Source organism: Haliaeetus leucocephalus, unplaced genomic scaffold (assembly GCF_000737465.1).
Source record: "Haliaeetus leucocephalus isolate CR32 unplaced genomic scaffold, Haliaeetus_leucocephalus-4.0 Scaffold953, whole genome shotgun sequence".
Classification (NCBI taxonomy): Eukaryota; Metazoa; Chordata; class Aves; order Accipitriformes; family Accipitridae; genus Haliaeetus; species Haliaeetus leucocephalus.
In genome coordinates, this window is record NW_010973389.1 from 113,841 (window position 1) to 137,896 (window position 24,056).

Here is a 24,056-nt window from a genome sequence, read left to right on the forward strand (position 1 = left end):
TTTAGAGACAATCATCTTTATGTTTTTTATTTAAAACAAGGAATGCCCTGTCACTATTATATAAGAAAAAATATACATCCACCTATTTATACCCATCCTAATCCAAGCATTCCAAAAAATATAATTCCTATTCATGCAGGTAATTGCTGCACAAAATAATAATAATAATAATAATAATAATAATAATAATAATAATAATAATAATAATAATAATAATAATAATAATAATAATTTTATAAATAAAATAAAAAATAACAAAATACACTCTTCAGTTCCAACAATTGTCCCAATTTCTCTTAAAAATTCTACTTGCAAATTGTTGGAACAGTTGAAAATGATAAAAGTAAATATAGTTAAATCAATAGGATTATTTGCTTTTGATTATTAATTCCATTGCTAGTTTTTCTTGTGTTTTTATTATGCATACCAGTTTTACAAAGTGCATGCTTTATTTTATTTTTTTTTTTAATTTTGAACTGGCAAGCTAAAATGATCCATCTTTTCCTGCCTTTTTTTAATGTTAATACAATCTAAAATCTAGCATTAAAAAATTTATCATGATACACCTGGTATATTGACTGCTTATGGCGCATGCGTGTCTTGGCAAAAAAAAAAACCCAACCAAATTGGCTCCCCTCCCACCCTCCCTGTTCCTTTTGGAAGCAATCTAAAAGTTAAAAGCAGGCTGGAACACAATTGCTTCAAGGGAAAAAAAATGATACCTGATGCTTTAATTTTTGTCACATGGCACTAGTTGTGGAATTGCACGCCCGCACACACGCACACACACCCAACACACACACAAGCACGCACGCACGCTGCAACCTGCTCGTGAGGAAAATAGTTTATTAGGTCAGGAGTGCCAGTGGCACATGAAGGCTCCCAGCTGTGTGTGCAACTTTGGATTTGGTACCCACTTCACGTCACCTTGAATCCTCTGACATCCACCGAGGGGGTAATGTAAGGCATACTTTGCTGGAACAGTAATAATCCATGCTTCATGCTCAAGAGCTGAGTCTCAGAGGAGGACTGGCTTTCTCTACTCCCTTTGGCCTCGCTCCGTCTCACTCAAGGAACAAAAAAACCAAAACAACGGAGAAGAACTGGGGAAAACAAGGAAAGCAAAAGAAGACAAATCCCTTTAAATGGACTTTCGCCTCTTCATCAGCCTGTGGTTATCTGTAAAGCTGTGCAACCCAGGTGAGATGGAGCTGACAGGAGATGGGAAAAGGCTGTTTTTTAATGTGCTTGGCGAGATCTCCTCGATCTTGTAAGAGATGGAGTGAAAGTACTGGGGGTTCAGCTTAGAGCTGAACGAATTTTGGTGGGACACCACCCGGCTGGTGTACTCATGGGACCTGTAACACATGCAGGAACAAACTGACTGAAGGTCTGTTACTTCGGCCTTGTACCGCGGCCGACCACGCTGGGAGTCCTCTTGGATGTGGATAATCATGCTGTTGCGGTTCCCGGCGAGGGACGCCCGTTCCTCGGCGTCCCGCCTCTCGTCCTCACTGTTCATGGTTAAGAACCTGAGAACAACCAGATTTAGAAATGCCCCAATGACTGTCAACCCCACTAGAATGTACATAAAGCTAAAAGCCACGTAGAGAGGCTTCTTTTGAAGGGCCCCTTTGGTCTGCAGGGCCACATAGTCTCCAAACCCTATCGTAGTCAACGTTATAAAGCAGTAATAGTAAGCATGGAAAAAGCTCCATTCCTCGTACTGGGAAAAGGCTGCTGCTCCAATGCAGAGTGTTCCCATGCAGGAGAAGAAACCCACAGTGACCATGTTTTCCATGGAGACCTCGGTGCTCCTCATCCCACAGCACTTTTTGATGCGTTTCAAGAGGTACTTGACAAAGGTGTTCATGCGCTCGCCCAAGCTCTGGAACATGACGAGTGTCAGTGGGATCCCCAGGACAGCATAGAACATGCAAAAGGCCTTCCCCGCATCCGTCCCTGGGGCAGCGTGTCCATAACCTGGGAGGGGGAATGAAAAGACAGGACAGTCAGTAAGGCAGGTGATGACCACAGCTTCCCCTTCATGCAAGCCACATGAATCGCAGAGACTCTGATGCCGTAGCCAGATCCAAAGTTACAGGAACGCTACAGTCACAATCTTCCTATCTCCTCGCCCACATCCTGTATCCGAAGCGAATAAGACGCAGAACAACAAAGCTGTACACAGAGAAGTGGGAAAGATGAAAGAATGGGCAATCCATCCTACCTCAAATAACTGTGCAGACTCATAAACAAGATCATATCGCATTCATTCTCTAAAGAAATTTCACGTCCATTCTGTACCACATGCGATAGTGGAAACTTTGGAAATAGGTGGACTTTCCCACAGTATTTTTGAGAGGAGTTTGTGTTGCCCTGCCCCAAAACCAGAGTACACTGATGGCATCCAAATTCTGTGTCTGCTGGCAGCATGGAGTTAACAACATCCACAGACCCACCAACCAAAGAAATTCCTTTTAAAACTCTTCCATACTGAACAAATCTTTCTACTGGACACCCTATGAAAGCTACTCACTGCTGGAACACCATAGGACTTTAGGGATTTAATGCCTGTTCTATCTTTAATTATTGAAGAATAAACAACTTACCAGCTTGTTTTACAGTTTTACAGCTTTTACAGCTAGTCTGGCAAAGGCAGTTTCATCAGGATGTTAAACTAATCCAGGACAGAGGATGTAGCATGTTTCACAGCATAGTTTACAGACAGTAAAGGCTAAGCCTTTATTCTAAATCAAACCGTAAGAGTGTGGGGGGCTGTTTTGAAAGTATAATTTCACTTTCTCACACCTCATTGCTTTAAAAATCTACATTTCTTACAGCTGAGATTCTAAGTGACAGTACCAAAGTCTCCAAAATGGGGGACTCATCTGGCCATGGCGTGCATTGACCATGTGGGTACTGCTATCTAGATGCCCCTTGAAGTCAATGAATAGAAATACGCACTTCACAAGTGCAGTTCCTCTCATCTACGCCTAGATGTCTAAAACAAGTCAATGAGTTATTCTCAGGAGAAACCTACTTCTCTACAGTCATTATAATAGAAATCTTGGGACAGAACTCAGTTCAACATTAATACACCTAAAGTTTGGTATCTACGTGTGTGCTAGGCGTCCAAGCTCTCATTATAGTCAACAAAGATTTAGTGAAAACAGGCAGTAGTGAGTTATTTAACTGACCATCCCAAGTCTACCTTATGGCAAGATGAAATGACGGTCCTGATTGTTCCATTGACTGTATTCATTAGCTACCCATTAGACGGACTAGACGTCTGTTGACTGCAGAAGAATTTAGACACCTACTGCACAGGCAGACGACTATGTGCAAACAGCCAAACGCGGGCATCTTAATCATGAGTAGAGCTCTACCTTCAGTGACTAGCTCCAATGTAGGTGCCTGCATTGTAGACACTGAGGGTTCCAGAAAGAGGCATCTAGCACCATTTGAGACCCTGAGATACCAGGATAACCATAGAGGGCTGGCAGATGAAACACGGGGCATACAGCAGATCCACACTTTTACAGATCAGAAGCTGGAGGCCAGACAGCGCCTGAGATACTACTGAGGCAGACCAGAAGTGCATGGCCATTCTCTCCAGACCATTGCCCTTGTACTGCCTCAGCCCTGCCCATCACCTTTAGACTCAGGTCATGAACCTGCTGCTCTGAATTTGTCTGATCCTTTTTTTGAAACTGTTGGCACTGCCCACCTCCTCAATTTCCTGTGACAACAGATTCCAGAAGTTCACTATCTGCTGTGTAAAAAGGTACGTAATAATTTCAAGCAAATCTTGTTTCAGCTAGTGCCCCTTAGCTCTAGTATTAAAGACCTACATCTACCTTATCTACCACCTTCATGACTTCAGCTAAACTCAGCTCTATCTCTGCTCTCAGTTTTCTCCTGTCTGAACTGGAGCCACAGCCTTTTTAGCTCATATAGCAGAAATCACATACTCTTGATCATTTCAGTGTCCTTCTCTGGACCTTCTCTAGCTCTACCACAGAATTTTTGAGGTGCAGAAACCAGAACTCTGCATAGCCCTCAGGGTGTGGGCACACCACGGAGTCCGCAGTTTTGCTAGAACAAAAACATGAACACTGGGCAACCTTCAAAATGAAAAGCAACAGTGGACAAGGAAAATAAAATGAGAAAACCAGCAAGCATACCCTCCAGAAAGCAACAGATATTTCCTTAGCTCAGTTGCTAGTTGTTGGTAGACGGATAGGATGTAAAAACCAGTTTACAAAAGAAGCACGTAACTCAAAATAGGAAGTTCTTTTCAGGTTACAAAACAAAGAGATTCACCTGTTGTACTGGGCCAGGTAGTCTGCTCATCATAAAAAGCAGTTTCCAAATTACCTGGAAAGGGAAGTGTCTTCAATAGATTGATGCTGGATTTGTTCCACCTGACTGTCCCTCAGTAAAGGCTATAATTGCCTCACATTACTAAGATCAGCTTTTGAACTACAGGGGTGTTAATTAAACTAGGGACATCTTACCATTTTATAGCTTTAGTTACAGCTGATAAAGAGAAGGAAAGCTTCAGAAAATGTGATTTTCCAGATGGTCGCAGAGATGGCAGTTGGTGGAAACAGCTTTCGCTTTTGGTTCTAAAGAAAATTGTTGGGGTGAAGAAAGATTTCTTTTGATATCACCATATCCCTCTCACTGAAGTTATCCACAGAGACAGTTTAGGGAGATTATAAAACATTAATATTATATGCTTACACACTATCTCACAATTGAATTTCTAAGATTTGTCACAGACTTTGTAATTAACTCAGGACTCACAGCTCTCCCATAAGATAGGAATATATCCATATCCCTGTTTTACAGATAGGAAAGCGCGGGCACTGGCAGGCTGTAATTTCTCTCCAATTCACACAGGTAGACAGAATATTCAGAAATTCTGATTTCTATTCTGCCCCATGTCATACTCACTTTCCACAATATCAGATAAATGTCTTTTACTGTATTTTCACCGTGAAGCTGGGGTAAAGAAAGGACTTTATTCATGAAGCTGGAATAAGACTTTACAAATAGATTCATGTACAGGGGATTAGAGTCATATATTTCTCCAGTACAACATGGCTTTAAGGAATAGGCACCTTAATCATTGCCTTCAACACTCTGAAATGAGGGGTTTCAAAATACACCAAAGAAAGACTTAACTCTCCATTACTTTAGCATTACAGAATCTGTCCAGCAATACACAGAACAGGGCATGAAAAGCAAACTCCAGCAGTGCATGTCCTCTGAAATTCAGTAAATCTCAAATTTAAAACAAGCCACTGTCTTCTTAACAACAGAGACTGCCTCCGGGAAAAATGAGAATGTCGGTAATTGCCAGAGGAAGAGGGGCACAGAGGATCATTAACATCAGGGAACAGCCCTCCGCAGTGCCCTCCGGGTCAGTCTCCAAGTAGTTGAGTTTTACTTGTGTCAAGTAAAGGCAAAAGCTGAAGCAACTGCCTTGGTAGCAGATTTCAGCTACCAAAATTCAGCCTAACTTCCTCTACGTGAATGCCGCTGCCCTTTACCAGAGTATAAAGTAAGTGATGACTCCATGTGAACCATAAGAAACACAAGGCTTAAAGAGAAATAGAAAGGTTAAGCACGACATTGATATTTCTCACTCTTCTGTGGTGAAGAAGAACAATCAAACAGAAGACCTTAAAATTAGGTATAGCAAATGCAGCCCCTAACAAGCCATGGGGCTGAGATAACAATGAGAAAGGTATAGATAGAGCTTTACATTGGACCACACCTAGGTAAATACCACCTGTACTACTCCAGTACACCAACCAGTTTGCTGAGGTCCCACAATACAGCAATATGACCACAGCAGGCAGGTTTGTCTTATATTTAATGAGATACAATTTGAATGATCAAGGACAGTCTAAATAACTTTCACCTTGATTGGAAGTGATGTCATTAGTACTCTCTCTCTCTCTTTTATAATACCTCCCAGCTGCTTAGGCTTTCAAGACAGAGCTCATCTGGGTTGGCACCAAGAAGAATAGTTTGGCATGAAGAAATGTCATGTCTCAGAGTATTCCTCCAATTCTGGACTGCAGAGCACCAATGCACCGCAAAAGCCATTTCCTCCCAGTTGTGGAAGGGCTGGGCTACAGACATCAAGCAGAACTGCAGGAAGGTGTAGGCAAGGGAGGCAAAGGGTCAGACCATAAGAGCTGACACCAAATGCATACTGTGTTGAGGTCTTCCCTGCTTTTGATTTTTCCAGGCCTTGTCCATTATCCGGTGGAAAAACTCTCAAAACCCATGTGCATATATATGTAATTCTAGAAACAAAGAGAATACTATTTTCTTGTTTGCCAGAGTGTAGCTATGAAAGTCTGGGAAAAACCCACTCAGTCTCCTTCAAAGCTTATTTTTCCATAGTGCTTTTCAGATGAGACACAGAGGGAAACTCCTCATTACAATCTATGTGAGGTCCATTCAGGAGGACAACCCAAATACCTTTCTCTCGCTTCTAAAGGGATATTGTGCTGGGGTACCAGGCCACAAACATAGTGTACAGTGGAACACCATGCACAGCTACCCTGAATCCAACAGTGACCACAAGCAGATGGCTGGGGAAGAGTACAGGAATGGTATAATGATACATGACGTTTCCCCCAAGTATTCACATACCCAGCTTCATCATATGGAGCTCAGGGTTTTCCTAAGCCGGACATGGTTTCCCTGGTTTTAATAACACACAATGGATTTCTCTTCCATAAGCTTGGGCATTGTCCCTTGAATGTGTATAAACTTTTAGCACCTGCAACATCCTGTGGCAAGAAGGTCCATAGATCAACCATGTGTTCTTTAAAAAAAATCACCATCGCTTCTTTATTATGAACTTCTCTCTGATTACTATCATCTGATGTCCCCACCTTCTCTATCGAAGAGACCAGGAACAACCATTCCCTACTCCCCTTCTTTGTGTCACTCATGATTTTATAGACATTTTATCAAAAAAATGCCATGTCTGCATTCAGGCCCTAAGCAAGTATCTCTGGCACTGTATAGCCTCATGTGGACAGACCAGCTTGCTTAGATCTACATCAGTAATCTTTGCACCATGCTCAGCTGCAGGGCATAGACAGCCCATGAAGTCTCTTGAATAACACTTTGCTTCTGGGGCAAAAAGGGTCTCAATAAAGAATTTCATGCTATTTCAACAATGCAGACTGCCCAGAATAAGTAAATCTGTAAAAATAAAACTTCATGGGAAAAAATCCTGAATACTTTCAGTGTGTTGCATCTACATAGTGACCACCTCCAAGACTGCAAGGTGTTACTGACTCTAACATATTAAACTGGGACATGGGATGGATTCTACCACCCCAACCCATGATTGTCCGCAGTGTTAAATCATTAGCCCAGCTCCTGACATGGCTTTACCCTACACCAACCAGCACCGTCCCAGGCAGTGTCCATGCCTGGTCCACACATGGAGGTTAACGCTGGCCAGGGACCACTGCAGCTAAGCACCATTCTGGGGCAGTACATGTGTTTAGCTGTTACCAGCATTCTCCATGCCATCTCTGCTGGCCTCTGTGTCTTAAAAAACACAGGTCCTGCTCTACCTAGAAGCATAGATGGAGACTGAGTGGTGTAAAGCACAGGGTGTTTTTCTACGCTGGGCTCGGTCAGAGATTGGGAGAGGTTTGTCTCTAGATGTGCATTGGTACCAAGCCAAATACATGGTCAGTGTTAAAAAATAAAAATGAATTGTGGCAGTGGTAAGTTATTTATAGTTCACGTTCAGGCCAGCGTGTAGCTGCAGAGCAGCTAAGCCTCATTCACATTCACATTCAATATACAACAGGTTTTAGATGTCTTGAATCTCGAAGCAACATTCTGCGTTATTCATGAGGGATGCTTTATTTCTCTCAGGAGTAGGTTTCTTCCCTCATTCATCTACACATCATTCATTTCCGTGATGGACATTTGGGCCCGGTCTCCTCTGACAACAGCCTCCAGAAAGAAATTAACTACTCCATCCCCGTGACTCAAACCTTTCTTACTCATGCTGGCATCAGCCCTGGCCGTGAGATAATGAAAAGAGGATAATGGCACCTGTTACTCAGATGGGCAAACATAATTCAGATTAAAACATCTTCCTGATGTCACACACTTCACTTCAGAGGTTTATCTACGTCAGAGGAACTGCCACAAAGAACAGGGTGGCTCTCCGCTGGATTTGCTGCTCATGCTTTCAGCGGGGAGAAGAAAGAACACGGCCTTCGCGGTGCAGATGAAAAGAGGTTTCAGCAGGGATCAGGGAGATACTTCATCTAACTAACTGGTAGTAACTCATTTACCAGGACAAAGGCATTCTCCTGTAAGGAAATCAAGAGCATATCACAGATGCTGTTGTACCTGGATGAGAGCTGCTGTGTAACTCCACCAGCCTCCTGGCACATGAGCACCACTGACTGCTCCCTCTTCTCTCTCCCACGTCTGGACTCTCCCTGAATCCTGCTGCCTTTCTCCCCAAACACCTCCAGGACCCCCTTTTTCTTTCATTCCCCTGTCAGTTGATTTCACTGCAGCACATCATCTGTATAACCTCTCTTATTCTGCACAGCTTTCCCTTCCATCCTCAAAGACGGGTGTCCCCTTCCATGCTCAAAAGACAGTCTCAAAGTCTGGCACATGGCTCCCTACAGGAACACCCAGCAATATGGGCTGATACCACCCCGTGTTGTGAAGACATGGACATCGTGTGAGAGAAGGAATGATGTGCCAACACCCAGGTTCAACCTCAGAACCAAAATTCCTCGACATAGTTGGCATAGCCCCTCACCCTGGCTCTTCCCTGGTTTGGTATGATTGCTTCCACGTCCTGACTGCAGAGGTCAGGCCATGCTACCTTGGAAATTACACTCTTCACTTTGCATTGCATCAAAACCTGCAGAAGACCTCCTGTTCTGGGCAGCAGGGACACAGTAGGCTTCCCTCACTTTATTCTCCCCACCACAAGCACAGACGTCTTTTCTTGTTGACCTTGGAACCAAAGTTTCAAGATGTTCAGGGAAAACAGCTACAAAAGCAGCTCTGACCACACAGGCAGACACACACATATGCACAGGTGGTGTGCGACAAGGAAATGCGGAGGAGAAGAAATGGCTTCTCTCTGTGATCCACTGACTGGCAGGCGAGGCCACAGCCAAAGACACCCTTCCTGCAGGTGGGAGGCCAGCCCTGACCCGTGCGTATCTTGAGTCAGAACACAGGCAACTGCTTCAGCCTCGGAAAGTACCCCTGGGTCAGCGATTTCTGTAAGCTCACCAGGCATGTTGAATCTACTGCCTGTCAGCAAACTCGGTATATGACAGCCCAGCAGCAGAGCTGCACGTCTTATCCAAAACAACTTATAAGACTGAAAAAAGAAAGAAAATTACTGCTGAGTCAGCACAATGCCAGCTTCCGTGCCATTCATCCCTCCACCACATTTCCTCACTCCCTCCATTGGTTTGGTCTGCAGCCATCACACAATACCTCCTGCTTTATGAAACCTGAACCTCCTGCTCTGGTGCATTACTGATAGTAATTTTTTCCCTGTACCTTCTCTTCCAGCCACACCAAGCTGCAGTAAATACCAGCATGGTGAATGCTTTGCATTGCCCAGACTGCCTGTTGGCATCAATTCCCTCCCCTGAGTGTTAACCAGATGTTGTTAAACCATGTCCCATTGGAAGACAGAACCACAGGAAAACTATTACATCAAGTGTGCTTGGGCAACTGCTTAAGAACACAGGTCTGAATTCTTACAGCTATGATGGAGCAAGAACTGAGGCCATCACTTGTGATGGCCTTCAGAGTAGTCCTCCTGTGGGTCCAGCTTGGGAAGACAATATGTTTCTAACACTACCTTAAATGATAGTGGTTCAAAGGCAGCAGTTTAATTTTGTGAAACACAGTCGTGAACTGCCATCACCATTTCTGATTCAGGGTAGGACTTAGGACTTCAGGTTTGGCCGGTTTCATCTGAGGATCACATGCAATAGTCAGACATTCCCCATAAGAAGTTGACCCTCTTGAGGAGACTTCTTTTGGACTCTTAGAGGATCCAGTCCCAGTAAGGTTCTCAGTAAGGTCACCTCCACGGGACATGTTGAAGAGCTGTGTTTCAGAGGTTCTCAGACTGCTTAGACTGGGCTTTCCTCCTCCTTCCCTGCCTGGACTCCACCACCAGCAATGCACAGGATGACCTTTCCTCTGTGCTGTTGGATGCCTACCTGGGGCAGTGAGGGACAAATCAGTTCAGTTCATTGGGCAGACTAGTTGGAAGTGCTGCTCATTCAGTTGTGTACCCGTTGGAGGTGTGTACCCAGGCAGTTTCCACCTTCCCCACAGCTGGAGAGACCTGGGGGCTTCTCTGCTTCCCCTGGAAAAGATCTTATATTCCTCCTGAACTTATACCCCAATGGGTCACAGCTCCCCTGTTTTGACAGATATTGCTTCTACCTAATGGGGAAGAACAGATTTAGTCACAACATTTGGCACTTTCAGATACCCACCGTGTTAATGCATGAAGGAGCAAGTTTACAAGTTTAAACCAAGCCATAAGAAACTCTTCTTTCTCTAAATAGTACTGGGTTTATTCTCATTTCTTGATAAGGATGAGCCACCTATATCTATCTCTCTGCCCATCTGTCTTTCCTCCCCAATAGCTTTGAAGCTGCTCACCAATTTCCACCACTTAGAAGAAGCTGTAATGTGAACTTGATAATAATCTGTTCTGCTGGGCCTGCCATCTGGCAATCTGTGAATACACATAAAAGGGCCAAAAAATCAACACACACATAGTGCAGACTCAGCTGCAATGTGATCAGCTTTCTCTGGCCAGTTACAGGAAAGAAACAGGAGCTGGAGGTCCTGCAAGGTGGAGTGAGACATAGGGGCATGGGAGAGAACTCCAGGAAGAGACTGTTTCTGTCACCTTATAAGACCACCTGTGATGGAATATCTATCTGCCTATGAGATGAGGATGCAGATCAGAGTTCAAGAGAACTGGGGGATGTTTTGGAGTTCACAGGAAACAAGGCTTGACTACTGCTGCTGCTGCTCAAGAAATGACTTGTTTCTAGCAAAAGACAAAACTTGAAAAATATTGCTTTAAAAACCCCAAATATTTGAGAGTTCTGCATTTGTTTGTGTTTGTTGTTCTTTTTTTTCTTTTGCATATGAACCTTTTCCATGTTTTCCGTGTAAAATTTACACTATAAATGGATTTACTATAAAAGTAAATGAAGCAAAGTGGAAATTTTCAAATGGCCACATGAAATCACTGACAATCTTCCTGCTCATCTCTGTGACACAGAAGACCTGATTAACTCAAACCTCCTCTTGTTGAACTTAGACAGCCTCTACTTTTACTGCTTAGATAAGAGATGTCTGCAATCACTGGCAATTCTTTTGAATGACAGACTATCCGAGGTAATTGCCACCTGGTGCACCACCTCCCAAGAAATCAAGGATGCCAACATTTGCTGGTTAATTTTGTCCAGACATGACAACATTATCTCTACTCATCTCTGTGACCTCCTCTGCTTCAGAAAAGAGGCTGGGAAGAGGTTCCTCTCCAGTTCTGTGAGGAGACTAGCGTTGAAAACAACAGTGATTTGGGTCATGTTTCTGGTATACCATTTCCCAACTCCTCCAGAAACCAACAGCTCTGTTCTGGATTTCTAGCTGGGTGGTAGTTGACAGTTGCCTGGACTGCAGCAGAGCCTGGCCACCTTTCTGAAGAAATCAACAGCGGTACAAATCGGCAGCCAGGCACACCATCAGGAGAGCGTGTGTGCATCACAGGGATGCAGCAAGACAGCTCAGCCAACAAGCTGGATTCTTGTAACAGCAAGAAAAACAAACTTCCTAAGTCCAAGAACAGGTAGGATGACCGTGACTCTTTGAGTTCATACATCTTGGGAGCTTGCTGGTAAGCACCAAATGATCAGGTTTTCTGGAGCCTGCACACAGCCAGCTCAGCATAAAACCTTTGCATCGGGACTGGAGTGTGTTTTATATCTCTGCAGGCACTTAGATATGTGACTACACAAGGCCCTGTAGCACTTCTGAGTCAACATTTTCCCATGCTCTCTATTTCTGACTGCCCCTGCATGCCTCTCCTCCACTTCCTCCTCTCCATTTTGTTCTCTGAAACAGTCACAGGACTGACCTGAGGCTTAGATCACCCAAGACAAATCATGCCCAGAACAAGTTCTCAATCTGAAGAGAATCATAGCAACCACTAGGAAAAGACTTATCAGGTCATGTTATCCATTCCTGGGGGCTGGCATATGATTGTTCCCTACAATATATTCTCCAGGGCTTTGTCCAGTTTTGTTTAAATGATTGAAATAACAGGGTTTCTGCTCTCTCCCTCAGGAAATTTTTCCCCTGTCTAGCAGATCCAGCTATTAGGAAGGGTTTTTTGATACACAGCCTGTATTTTTCTATGCTGTCTTTTATCACAGTGCTCTTTTATAGTCCTCAATCCCACACACCCCATTTCTCTCTATCATTACTCGCTCCTTTACACTTCTTGAAGACAGTCATAGCTTTATCCTTTAGTCAACATTAGCTATAAGCAGAGCTCTTTGGGGCAGAGTCCTGCAGCCATCAAAAGACAATATACCTAGACTGAGATTTTAAATGTCTCTTCAGAAGCAGCTCCTTATGGGGTCATTTTTATTGCACTTATTTGAGATCCCTCTTGCTCTTCAGAAACTTTCAGGATCTTTGCTAGAGTTGTGCACAGTCTTCATAGATGCAGGACCATGGTAGCAGGGTTATCGGTTCCCCAGACAGCCAAATGTCCCCTTTGGGTATGTAGGTCTGACTGGACAACGCTGTAACATAACAATCTCATTGCATTGCAAACTTTTCCTGATGCTGTCATTTCTTTACACCCCAAAGGCTCCTTCTACTGCACATACATTATTGCAGTATTATTTTTCCTCAATCCCCTCTATAAATGGCCTTCTTGGGCCATTTTAATCATTGTCTGTAACTGTGATTTTGGTTGCTCTCAGTTTATTGGCAATGATCTGAGACCTCTCCTTGAGGGGGGAAGATGAAGGACTCACCACCTGCAGGTTTGGCAGGATGATCCAAGCAGCACTCTGAGGGATCAGGGAAATGTACCTTAGGAAAAAGCGTAGGGGCTCACATCTTAACAAGAGGCCAAAAATGAATGGGCTGCTGCTTCTTTTACTGTGCTGTGATGACAGAAAAGGGGTTTGAGAAATCTCTGATTTCTCTTTGTTCAAAGGGTTAGTTCTTTTCAAACTAAAACCACATCAATTCTGAGCGTTCACAGGGTTAACGGGATTCTCCTCTCAGACCTGCTGAATGCCTGAGACAGCTCTCAGTCTGACACTGCCAGGGCTTGAGAAGCTGGATCTCAACAAAAATCCTATTAAACAAACGTTACCGAAGGCTGGCAAGCAGCAGGGTGGCTCAAAACTTCAGGCACAAATCGTTCCTGACGTAGTAATCACGTCCTCTGAACCTGTGATGTCATTATCCGCTGCAGTCCAGAGAGCTCTGTTTGCAAATCAGTGTGACATCAAATGCTGTCAGAGCTGGTCTGGTAAAACACAGCACATCCAGTGAGAGACGTGGGGTGACAGTCAGGGAAGCAGTTCAGCTGTGTTTTATTTCATGCTGTATCTACTGCAGATCGTTCCCATGAGGAAGAAAAAAAAAAAAAGGACAGTTGTCAAACTTTTAGAAAATACTAATAGGCACATGGTATTTTGAGCAGATTCTCCTTTCTGGTGTTTGAGAAACCAGGGCTTCCCCCCATCCAAAAGAGCAGCTAAAGGAATGGTTAGTGATTCCACTGTGCTCAACTTCGGTTGAGCTAGAAAAACATGCCAGCAAACCAATTAGGAGACACGACTTCTACTAATATTGATAAAGTGATACAAGCTCTGATCTAGACAAAATTATACAGAAACAAAAGCACTTCTTAGAGGGTAGTCTCGGCAGGTGAACAGTCTAGTGTGGGGGAACCATCAATTCCTCTTCCCTCTCCTTTGCTTTTCATTCTCTGTCCCTTCATGACCATGATAAGGAATTAGCCAGATGGACACAAGTTTTCATGCTTCTAGATCTTTGCAATTATAGACTTCTTTATATCAGTTACAGCATTTATTGTACCCTTCTCTGAAAAAAACACTCCCAAACACGTCTTCTGACTCTGGCTGGCTGCAGTTTTGGCCAAGGCTCTTTTCCCTGCAGACACTCTAATTTTCCAGCAGCTTTATTAGCTGAAACCTGGCTTCAGTGATCTAACAGCCAAAGCAAGTGGAGTCCATCATAATTTCCCCCATTACATCACATATAGACCAAGCAGTGATTCAATTGGATTTATAGATAGAACTCATTAAAGGGGTACATGTATTTCATTTTTAAAAAAATGATTAAAAAAAAAAGAAAAATATTTTGTTCAAATGCTTTGGATTTTCTGTTGCTCTTATTCCCAAAACAGACTTACGTTTGAAAATACAAGCAAAGAGATATTTTTCAATTTTCCTTTACAAATTTTAAGTGTGGTCTGTCCATTGTCTTTGAAAGACTGAAATAATTCAACCAAAACACTTCTGTGAAGGACGAAGCTCAATTCTGATTGAGAAAGCATTTTTGGAGGTTGAAACCAAGAAAGTTAATGGAAATATATTGCCCAACTCTACTGTCCTGTACTAACTTTGAAGTACATTTATCCTTGCACTTTGAAGACACAAGAGCTGAGCTAAAAGTGAAGGTCAAAGTTTTGCAACATTGTTCAGGGTTCTTCACGGGAAGATTTGATGGAATTGTGGTATGAGGGTAATTACACCACTGGAGCTAGTTGGGTCTAACTCATTAGGTTGGCACTTTCATATGAAGCCACCTCATCGTTTTTTTCTCATAGCAACTTTTATCTCAAAGAAGTGAGCACACACCAGGAGCATAGAGACTGCCAGTACCTTTCTCCACCAAGATGAAACCAGAGGCATTTCTCATGGGATGCTGTTCCAGCCAGCAGAAACTGTCCAAGGAAGTCAGGTGGTTTAGGAACTTGAGCCTAAGAGATATTAAACTCAGAACTTGCTTTCACATGGAATGAAAATCCCCTTCCTAAAAAGATGGAGCTCTACCTCAGTTAGGGCTTCCATCTCCACTAATGAAGCTGTAAGGCTGTCCCTAAACTCATTGCTTACAGCTAAAAGTCTTCCTATTTTCAATCCAAACTTGTTCATGGTCTGTTTGTTCTCGTAAAAGTAAAGTCCTTAGCTCAAACAACAATCCTCCCTGTTTGTCTTCCCTACTCCCATAGATTAATAAAGATCAGCCATATCTCACCAGCCTGTTGGTTTTTTTCCTAGGATGAATAAACCAGCCACTGCTAGTCTGTTGCATTAGACAGTTTCACAGCATTTTGCACCTTTCCAGCTTGAATTCCATTTTCTTGTACACCAACAATGCAAATTTAGATACAGAAACACAGAAATTCAATGCTCCATTTACAGACTTTGAATAGTATTTCATACAATTTTAGACAGTTCTTGTAGACAGCACTGACACAAAACTTGAAATAAAGCACTGCATCTCAAACCTACCTGTCTTTGGTTCGCAGTACTAAAAATCCATGGGATCTTATTTTGTCTCACACTGATGAAAACAGAGTAATCTTTCTTGGTGACTATGAAGTCACACCACTATAACTCAAGTACACAAGAGTTTACGGTTTAACTAGAGACAAGAGTTTGAGCGAAGCTCCATGTTAGTATTGAACAGATGGATGCTAAAAAGAAAATTTCCATATACTGCAAGCATCTCTGCAACAAATGACCCATGAAAAGCAGGATGGGGTTCATGTGCGCTACTGAGTCTTGAAGCTGACAAGCATATCCCAATTAGTTATTCTAAAAGTGGCGTAGCATAATCTCCTCAACACATTTCCAGTTCCCAACAAATCCTTTTGCTGAGACCAGTCTGAGATTTTTCACCTCCCCTTTTATTTCTTCATTGTTTACAGACATCTACCTTTTCCACGTCAGCCCTGATAAGCACACTGAGCAGGAAGATTGCAGGAGGCAGTAGAGTGAGACACCATTTAATGCACCTGACTAGGCATAATCAGAGCAATCCATCACTTCAGTTTTCTATTCCCAGCCAACAGGAATAGTCAAACTGAGTGGGAAGAAATGGGAAGCCACCTACCAACATTTCTTCAAACCTCTACCCCTCACCATTTCTCGTTTGCTGGGGGGAAGACAGTGTCCTACTACATTATTTTAATATCATAACCAAGTGTTTTTCATTTTGTTTCATCCCTGAACTCCTCCATACAAGGTAGCTCAAAAAATCAGACCGACAAAATAGTTCATGTGACATGTCTGAGCAGTCATAACCATCATTTGCACAGTTTTTATACCTGAGAACCTCCATTGTGGTCCAAGACCCTACAGTGGCAGGGGCTATATAAATGACACAGAGTAACACGAGATGGTCCCTGGCTATTCACAATTCTCCTCTGACACTGGGAACTGCCATCTGCACTTTCCAGACATGGATACCAGAGAGGGAGAGGGCCTAGTCATGAAGAATACAGGTCAGACCAAGAGTTTGACACCCCCTGAAAAAAGGCCATATAATGAGGAAAATTATTAATCTGTTCAACAAGGGACAAAAACCCACTAGGAGGATTATTTAAAACTGTTTTGGACAAAACCCTGGCTAACATCTTCCAGAACCATTCCTGTAGGGATTTAAGTCTCAGTTTCAGCTTCACTTGCAAGCTTTGAAGCTTATATAGATAAGGAGCAGCACTGCTGAGGGTCCACTAGAGTTTTTGTCTATGAGACATAACCACCTTCCATTGCACTACCCCTCCCATATATGTCCTGTACTTCCAGTGTGGTATTATCTCACAGTCTTTAGTTTGGGACTAGAGTTGCAGACACACGCTCAAGTTTGGACTCTCAGTAAGGATCTTAGCACAGTTTTGTGGAAGTCAAGTTTCCTCAACTGCACATTTCAGGGAATCCATATATATCATCATGTGGTGGGTTGACCTTGGCTGGCTGCCAGCTGCCCACCAAGCCACACTCTACCCCCCGCTCCTCAGCTGGACAGGGGGAGAAAACAGGATAAAAAAACTTGTGGCTTGAGATAAGGACAGGGAGATCACTTACCAGTTACCATCACAGGCAAAACAGACTCAGCTTGGGGAAGATTAATTTAATTTATTGCCAATAAATAACAGAGTAGGATAGTGAGAAACAAAAGCAAAACTAAAAAACAGTTCCCCCAACCCTTCCCTTCTTCCCAGGCTCAACTTCACTCTTTCATTCCCAACTCTTCTATCTCCTCCTTCCTTCCCCATTCAGTGCAGGGGGATCAGGAATGGGGGTTCTGGTCAGTCCGTAACACTTCATCTCTGCCACTCCTTCCTCCTCACGCTCTTCCACTGCTCCAGCGTGGGGTCACTCCCAAGGGATACAGTCCTTCAAGAACTGCTTCAGCATGGGTCCTTATCACGGGGTACAGTCCTTCAGGAGCACACTGCTCCAGCGTGGGTCCCCCATGGGGCCACAAGTCCCACCAGAAAACCAGCTCCAGCGTGGGCTCCTCTCCATGGGCTGCAGTGTGGATATCTGCTTCGGCATGGACCTCCCTGGGCTGCAGGGGGACAGCCTGCCTCACCATGGTCTTCCCCACGGGCTGCAGGGGAATCTCTGCTCTGGTGCCCGGAGCATCTCCTCCCCCTCCTTCTGCACTGACCTGGGGGTCTGCAGGGCTGGTTCTCTTACATGTTCTCACTCCTCTCTCCCGCTGCAGTTTTTTTCCCTTCTTAAATCTGTTCTCCCAGAGGCACTACCACTGTTGCTGATGGGCTCGACCTTGGCCAGCGGCGAGTCTGTCTTGGAGCCGGCTGGCATTGGCTCCATCAGACACAGGGAAAGCTTCTAGCAGCTTCTCACAGAAGCCACCCCTGTAGCCCCTGGCTACCAAAACCTTGCTACATAAACCCAATATAGATCAATAGCTATTTTTTATTTGCTTGCTTGGTTGCTTTTAAGTCTTGGAAGCAATAACTCCACTTTCAGACTTGCTACCTCATTTGCTGCTGGGTGTCATTTGCTTTGCAAAACCATAACTGGTTTCACACAGCTGTTGTCACCAGCTTCAAGTGCTCACACTGAGGCTGAAGCTGTTTCTGAGTCCTGAAGACCTCCTGACTTCCTGGGTATGTAACAGCAGCAGAATTATAAACCTGGGCTATGTTGTCTTTATATCCGCAGAGGACCGGCTCTCAGCCTGAAAGAACCTGTCCCAGGGAGAAGACTCCAATAAGCATCAGCACACCTACTGGGCAGCCAAGTTGCTTTTCTTACTAGGCAGATAGGTGGTACATGGCCTGAAGACAGAGAAGCTGAAAATATCCTTCAAAAGAAAAAATAATTCTTCTTTGACTACACTGAATGTCAGATAGACTTCTGTACCCACTGGTCTATTTCTCCTACCAGTTTCTTTCTACTTCTTTTCCATACCCTCTCCCTTCTTGTTGGCCCTATCCATTCCTCCTCCTCCCCTGCTCCACCTACGTGTCACTCCCATGCCATTCTCGTGCCTTTCCCCCACTTGTTTTCGTTTGCTGTTGTCCCCTTATTTTTTTCTCCTATTTCAAACATCTCTCCTGCCCACTTTCATTCCCATCTGCCCTTTCTTCATTGTCCTCTGTCTTGACTATGGCAAACACATGCCTCCTTAGGCAATGCACAATAGTTAAGAGAACTTCATAGCCTATAACCACACTATACAACAGTTGTTCTATGACCATAATTGCCAACTATAAACCATCAGCCTTATCTCTGCAGTCAAGATTAATTGTGGCATGGTGCATTATAAAATTAGCCATCCTTGGCAAAGCTACTGGCCTTTAGTTTTCACAAGAACACAATTAAATGGCATTTGCACAGTCAAGCTAGAGCGAAGCTAAGACGAGACAGACATCATGAAGTTATTAGATTAGGAAGTAAAACAACTACTCCTTGGTTAGATCAAGCGTTCAAACACATTATATAATGTTTCAGAGGGAATACAGGCAAAATGAAACTGCTCTTGGGCACCTTCCCTCCTACCCCAGCCAAGCTGCAGGAAAATGCATTTAATAATAGCAAATGAGGAAAGTCACTACCAGATCTCCAGACTTTGGGTTTGCTCATAAGGTAACTTGTGCCACACCAGTAAAAAGGTTAACTCGGTGGGGACTCCGGAGCATGCACATAGCTTGCAGTCTTTCCTAATTAAACACACACGCACACATCATAATCAGAGCTGCTCCCTCACCCCAGGGCTGGATCTTCGGCTTGTGTAAGTCAGCAGAATGCCCCAGAGGAGCTACTTTGATTTATGTTGGCTAAAAATCCAGTCCCAGCGCCTCTGTGTGTATACGAGGATGTGTTAGCATAACTGGTGAGTATCTGGGCTTAAAGAAGCCTTGCTCACGCATAGATTGTCACCATGCAGTTAGACACTTGTATATGCATCAGTAGCAACTTAAGCCTCACTTCTTCTCCGAATCAGCTTTTGGTTAGTGATGGGCAATGCTCCAGAGCTGGTGTCCACTAGCTCCATCCTGCTGGAGCAATCTCCCCCCCCCTTAGGGATACAGTCCAAAGGAAACAAAAGCAAGCAAATTTGCTGAGCATGCCCTACTTTGTCATCACAGAGGGCCCCCAAATCACTGCATTTGGCATGATTTTGGAAGAAAGCTATAAAAACCAGAACAGTTTCAACCCAACTTCCCCCCCCGCCCCAACCTGCAACATGGTTTGCTCACGTAAATTGGAAAAGTTAAACATTTGTCCAGCCCCCTTTAAACACCTATGCAATGTCAAAAGGTGAGCATCAATTCCACTATTAGGAAACCAAGTATTCTAATGTGGTTCTTCTTTAGAGGAAGGGAGGTAAGAAACAGTGGCTTTAGGGTAAGATCTGTAGTTCTTTGGAGTCTGTCAAGGCCAAGCGTCTCAGGCACTCAAATCATTACACAGTGATAACACGTTCCCTGGGAACTGGCTTCAACTTTTGATGACCCACACAAGTTTTAGTGTGAATCCTGTTCAGCACAGCTCTGTTCCTTCACCCACCCACAGCCAAAGGAGCAGACTGGCTTAATTTACTGCTGTTTAAAAACAGATGCTGGCCCTCAATTTATCTCCATCAACAGAAAAAATACCCCAGCTCCTCAAATGAAAAGCCCTGCAGGATTTTGCCTGCACAAATGTGAGATGGAGATTTGACAATAAAAAAGACATTTCATTTGTCTTATTAGTGGCTGACTACTGTGGAAGGTGTTCAATCAATTAGACTGATCTTGGACTCCTCAATTATTGATAGAGAGCGCTGGATTACACTCTCAAATGCTTTTAGCTTAATTGCCCAACCCATCACTGCTTCATTTTCCTTTTCTTATGTATATAATTTTTTGTTGTTGTTTTGGTTTTTAACTATAGCAGCTTGCCAGCAGCTGACCCCGTTACTTTGCTGCTGTTGCCAGTGCTGCTGATGCTGATCCAGGGAGCGAACGCTGAAGCCTCGGACGGGCAGCGTTCGTAGGGTGCAGCAGGCAGGCGATGCCAAGGTGGTGCCAGCATTCCCCAGAGCCCAACTGGGACTTGGGGTGTGGGGAGAACTATGAGAGAAACACGCATGGGGGATCGGGGTGCCCCACTTCCACCTCCAGCCCACTCTGTACTTTTTATAACTCTCAGTCCCTTTCCATGCCTTTCTCTTCAAACATTTGCTCCCCTTCGCTTTGTGTCCCCTTTCCTTCCCTCTCCTCACATGCAGAAACACAACACAGCACAGATTTGGAGCTCATCTTGGCCAGTATACCATCTCCAGCGTCATTTGGGTACCTAAACGGTCCTTCTTACCCCATCCTGACCACCACAGTTCCCCCAAAACCCTCTTAACTTTCCTCTCTCCACCCTCAATACCTTCCAGCCTTTCTCAGCTCTTACACCCTCTCTCCCATTTTCCAGACTGGACCCATCCTCTCCAGCCTGGAGTGGGCAGTTCAGTGTATAAATTAGCACGATTTGGGAACACAAGCAAAACAGTTGAACGCAGCCGGCAGAGATAACAAGTGTCATTACGTGCAGGGCTTTAAGTAATCCAGTGTGCACACAAGCCCCGAACTGCACTGACCTTGACTGTTTAACTCTTGCTGACGTACTAGGACATTAGCAAAGACAGATTAACTGTATTCGAGCACACTCCATATTTTATACACTAAGCACATCTTAAATGTCTTTAGAGCCATGGTTCCCTGCAACTCTTTTGCAGGCTAACCTAAAGCAGGGAGACAAGCACAAATGGATTTATAAGGACATGGGAGCTATTTCACAGCAAGAGAGAGAAAAGAGAAAGGAGGAAAGAAAGCAAAATGAGATGGGAAAGGGTATGAAAAAGAGATTAAATGAGCACAGAGGAGAGGTGAAAAAAGAGAAAGGAGAATATGAAGAAAGAGAAAGGAGAGAGAACAAGACAAAGTGAGAAGGAAATAAAAATATGAGGAAAACTTGCCCATGGAAAATGGCAGATATGCAACGTGAATGCTTGGAAGAACAAGAACTCCTGGTGCCAGATGTGAAACAGTATATTTCTGTGATAACAGGAACAAGACAGAATCAGTACATGGTACTGGGGGATATGATCTGAGAGAGAAATAAAAGCTGTAACAGCAAAACTGCAGTGCAGGCGAATAACATGGTAGCTCATAAGGATTTAAAAAATGAGGCCATGGTTATAACAGGATCCATGTGAATACAACTCATTTTCTGGGAAGCTGTTGCAGATCTCTGCCATCAGATCCAGACATGACAAGAGATCTCTGGGAAATTATTAGAAAGATAAATAATACTGGGAAATGTGTCATTTTGCAATTTTCTAGATGGCAAGTGGAGAATTACTGTTACTGGTGATACTTGAGCTCCATCCTTCCTGGATGTGATAGGCAATAGATTTTTCCCCCCTGAAATAGCACCAGAGCCAGCAAAAAGCAATTCTAATTTATACTTGGTTTAGATGAACAGTGAGGACACTATGGAAAGTGTTTGATCAAGTGTTCACAGTACTGTTTAAATTAAAAAGAAGGATAAGCAAAAGCGGGTATCCAAGTCCTTAATATCCAAAGCACAATAGTGAAAAATTAAAGGGATTAGTAAGTGAATCACTTGGTATGAAGAACACAGGGATGATAAAAAAGCAGCTTAAAATTTCTCCATGACAAATGCACAAAGTATATCAGGATTAGATTACAATACTTATTGCAATAGAACTTGCAACTTATTGCAATATTACAATACTATTTATTGCAAGGGAAGAATTGACAGGAATATTTAAAAGGAAAAGGACAAATCAACAAAACGATGTCTGCTAAGTTTCTATATGTGGAGGCAAGACGAGAACGGCATGGTGAACATTAAAACAAATAGAAGAGGGTTCTCTGGATGTGTAAGGAAAGAAGGCAGCTACGGAACAAGGGTAGGATGAGAATGAGCCATATATTAGAAGAACACATTGCTTTAGTTTTCAGCAGAAAGGAGGTTACTTAATGCTCAGGCAAAGTCCAGATAGAGAGCAGCCACTGGGATAGAGAACTAGTAACAAGTCCTGAACAACTCCTCACATCCTCAAATGTAGAAACTAAATATCCCTGTATGAGAATTGATTAATTAATTAAATAAAATGGGGGGGAAAATTGCAGGTGTGTTCCTTGCTGCAATCTGGTGAGATAAATTAGTACACCCCAGAGGGAATCCCTCATGAAAATGAGGAATGCTGAAGAATTAAATAAAAAATGTCAACACATTGTGTGGGATGGGAGAAGATCGTCCCAAAAAGAGTTAATGGCCGTGTTTTATCACCGTGGTTAAAGAGATGTCTGTGGCAGCTTATGAGAAGAACAAGCTTTTAGTACAATAATGGGTAAGCAAAGAAACGTCAGAGGAAGGAGCAGCTGAGGCAGGGGCAGAGATCCACAGATCTCAGCGGGCTGCAGACAAGGGATGGTGGCCGGGCAACTGGCAGAGGCACCAAAGCCAAAGCCTTGCTGGAGAGAGATCCCATCCCTGCAAGCACACGTGGAGCTCCTCATGGTGGGGTTGGTCTTAATCAATATTTCCATTCCTGGGACAGAAGTGGGATGCCAATGAACAGAATAGAATAGAACAGAATATTGCTGTTGGAAGGGACCTACAATGATCATCTAGTCCAACTGACCAGTTTAGGGCTGACCAAGTTCAAGCATGGTATTAAGGGCATTGTCCAAATGCCTCTTAAACACTGACAGGCTTGGGGCATTGACCACCCCTCTAGGAAGCCTGTTCCAGTGTTTGACCACCCTCTCAGTAAAGAAATGCTTCCTGATGTCCAGTCTAAACCTCCCCTGGTACATTTTTGACCCATTCCCATGCGTCCTATCACTGGATACCAGGGAGAAGACATCGGCAAACTAGACAAGCCCAAAGTCCTTAGCCACTCCTCACAGGACACGCCTTCCAGCCCTTTCACCAGCTTTGCTGCCAGCTAGCAAGTCACGAACACGTCTGCAATAAAGGAAGCGTCACCAAAAACTAAAACGGGAACATTGGGAAGGTTTGCACAGTCACCAAGCACCCCTGACAATATAGCAGGCAAGGGTCTTTGAGGGCACAGGCTGCCAGCACCTTTCCCAGGGCCTGGGAAAGAGCTGAAACACAAGGAAAAGAGTGTCCTGGAAAGGTTTCCATCTCCCCAAACTCGGAGCACGGAGCTGGCCCCGCTCACCTGTGCCACCCCAGCCCCCCCTGCCTCTCACACACCCCAAGTGACCGGGCGAGCGTAGCGGCGTGACTCTGCCTTGCAAGGCTGATCCCTGTTCTGCTGATGCAAAGGAAATCCGGAGCTGCCTTTGGACAGGTCAGTGCCAGCAGAGACAAACTGTACAGAAACAAGGAGATGCTTTGCTT

The 24,056-nt window shown here is 43.9% G+C and overlaps 1 protein-coding gene across 1 annotated transcript in view; it reads right to left on the reverse strand.

Moving 5' to 3' along the window:
- Positions 1-1,141: 1,141 nt before the first annotated feature.
- The window catches only part of KCNK9 (potassium channel, subfamily K, member 9), an 87,649-nt gene continuing 64,734 nt past the window's right edge, over positions 1,142-24,056 (reverse strand). Inside the window, exon 2 of the mRNA XM_010584197.1 lies at positions 1,142-1,983. Coding sequence (XP_010582499.1) covers positions 1,142-1,983 — 842 coding nt within the window. The remainder of the gene's footprint in view (positions 1,984-24,056) is intronic.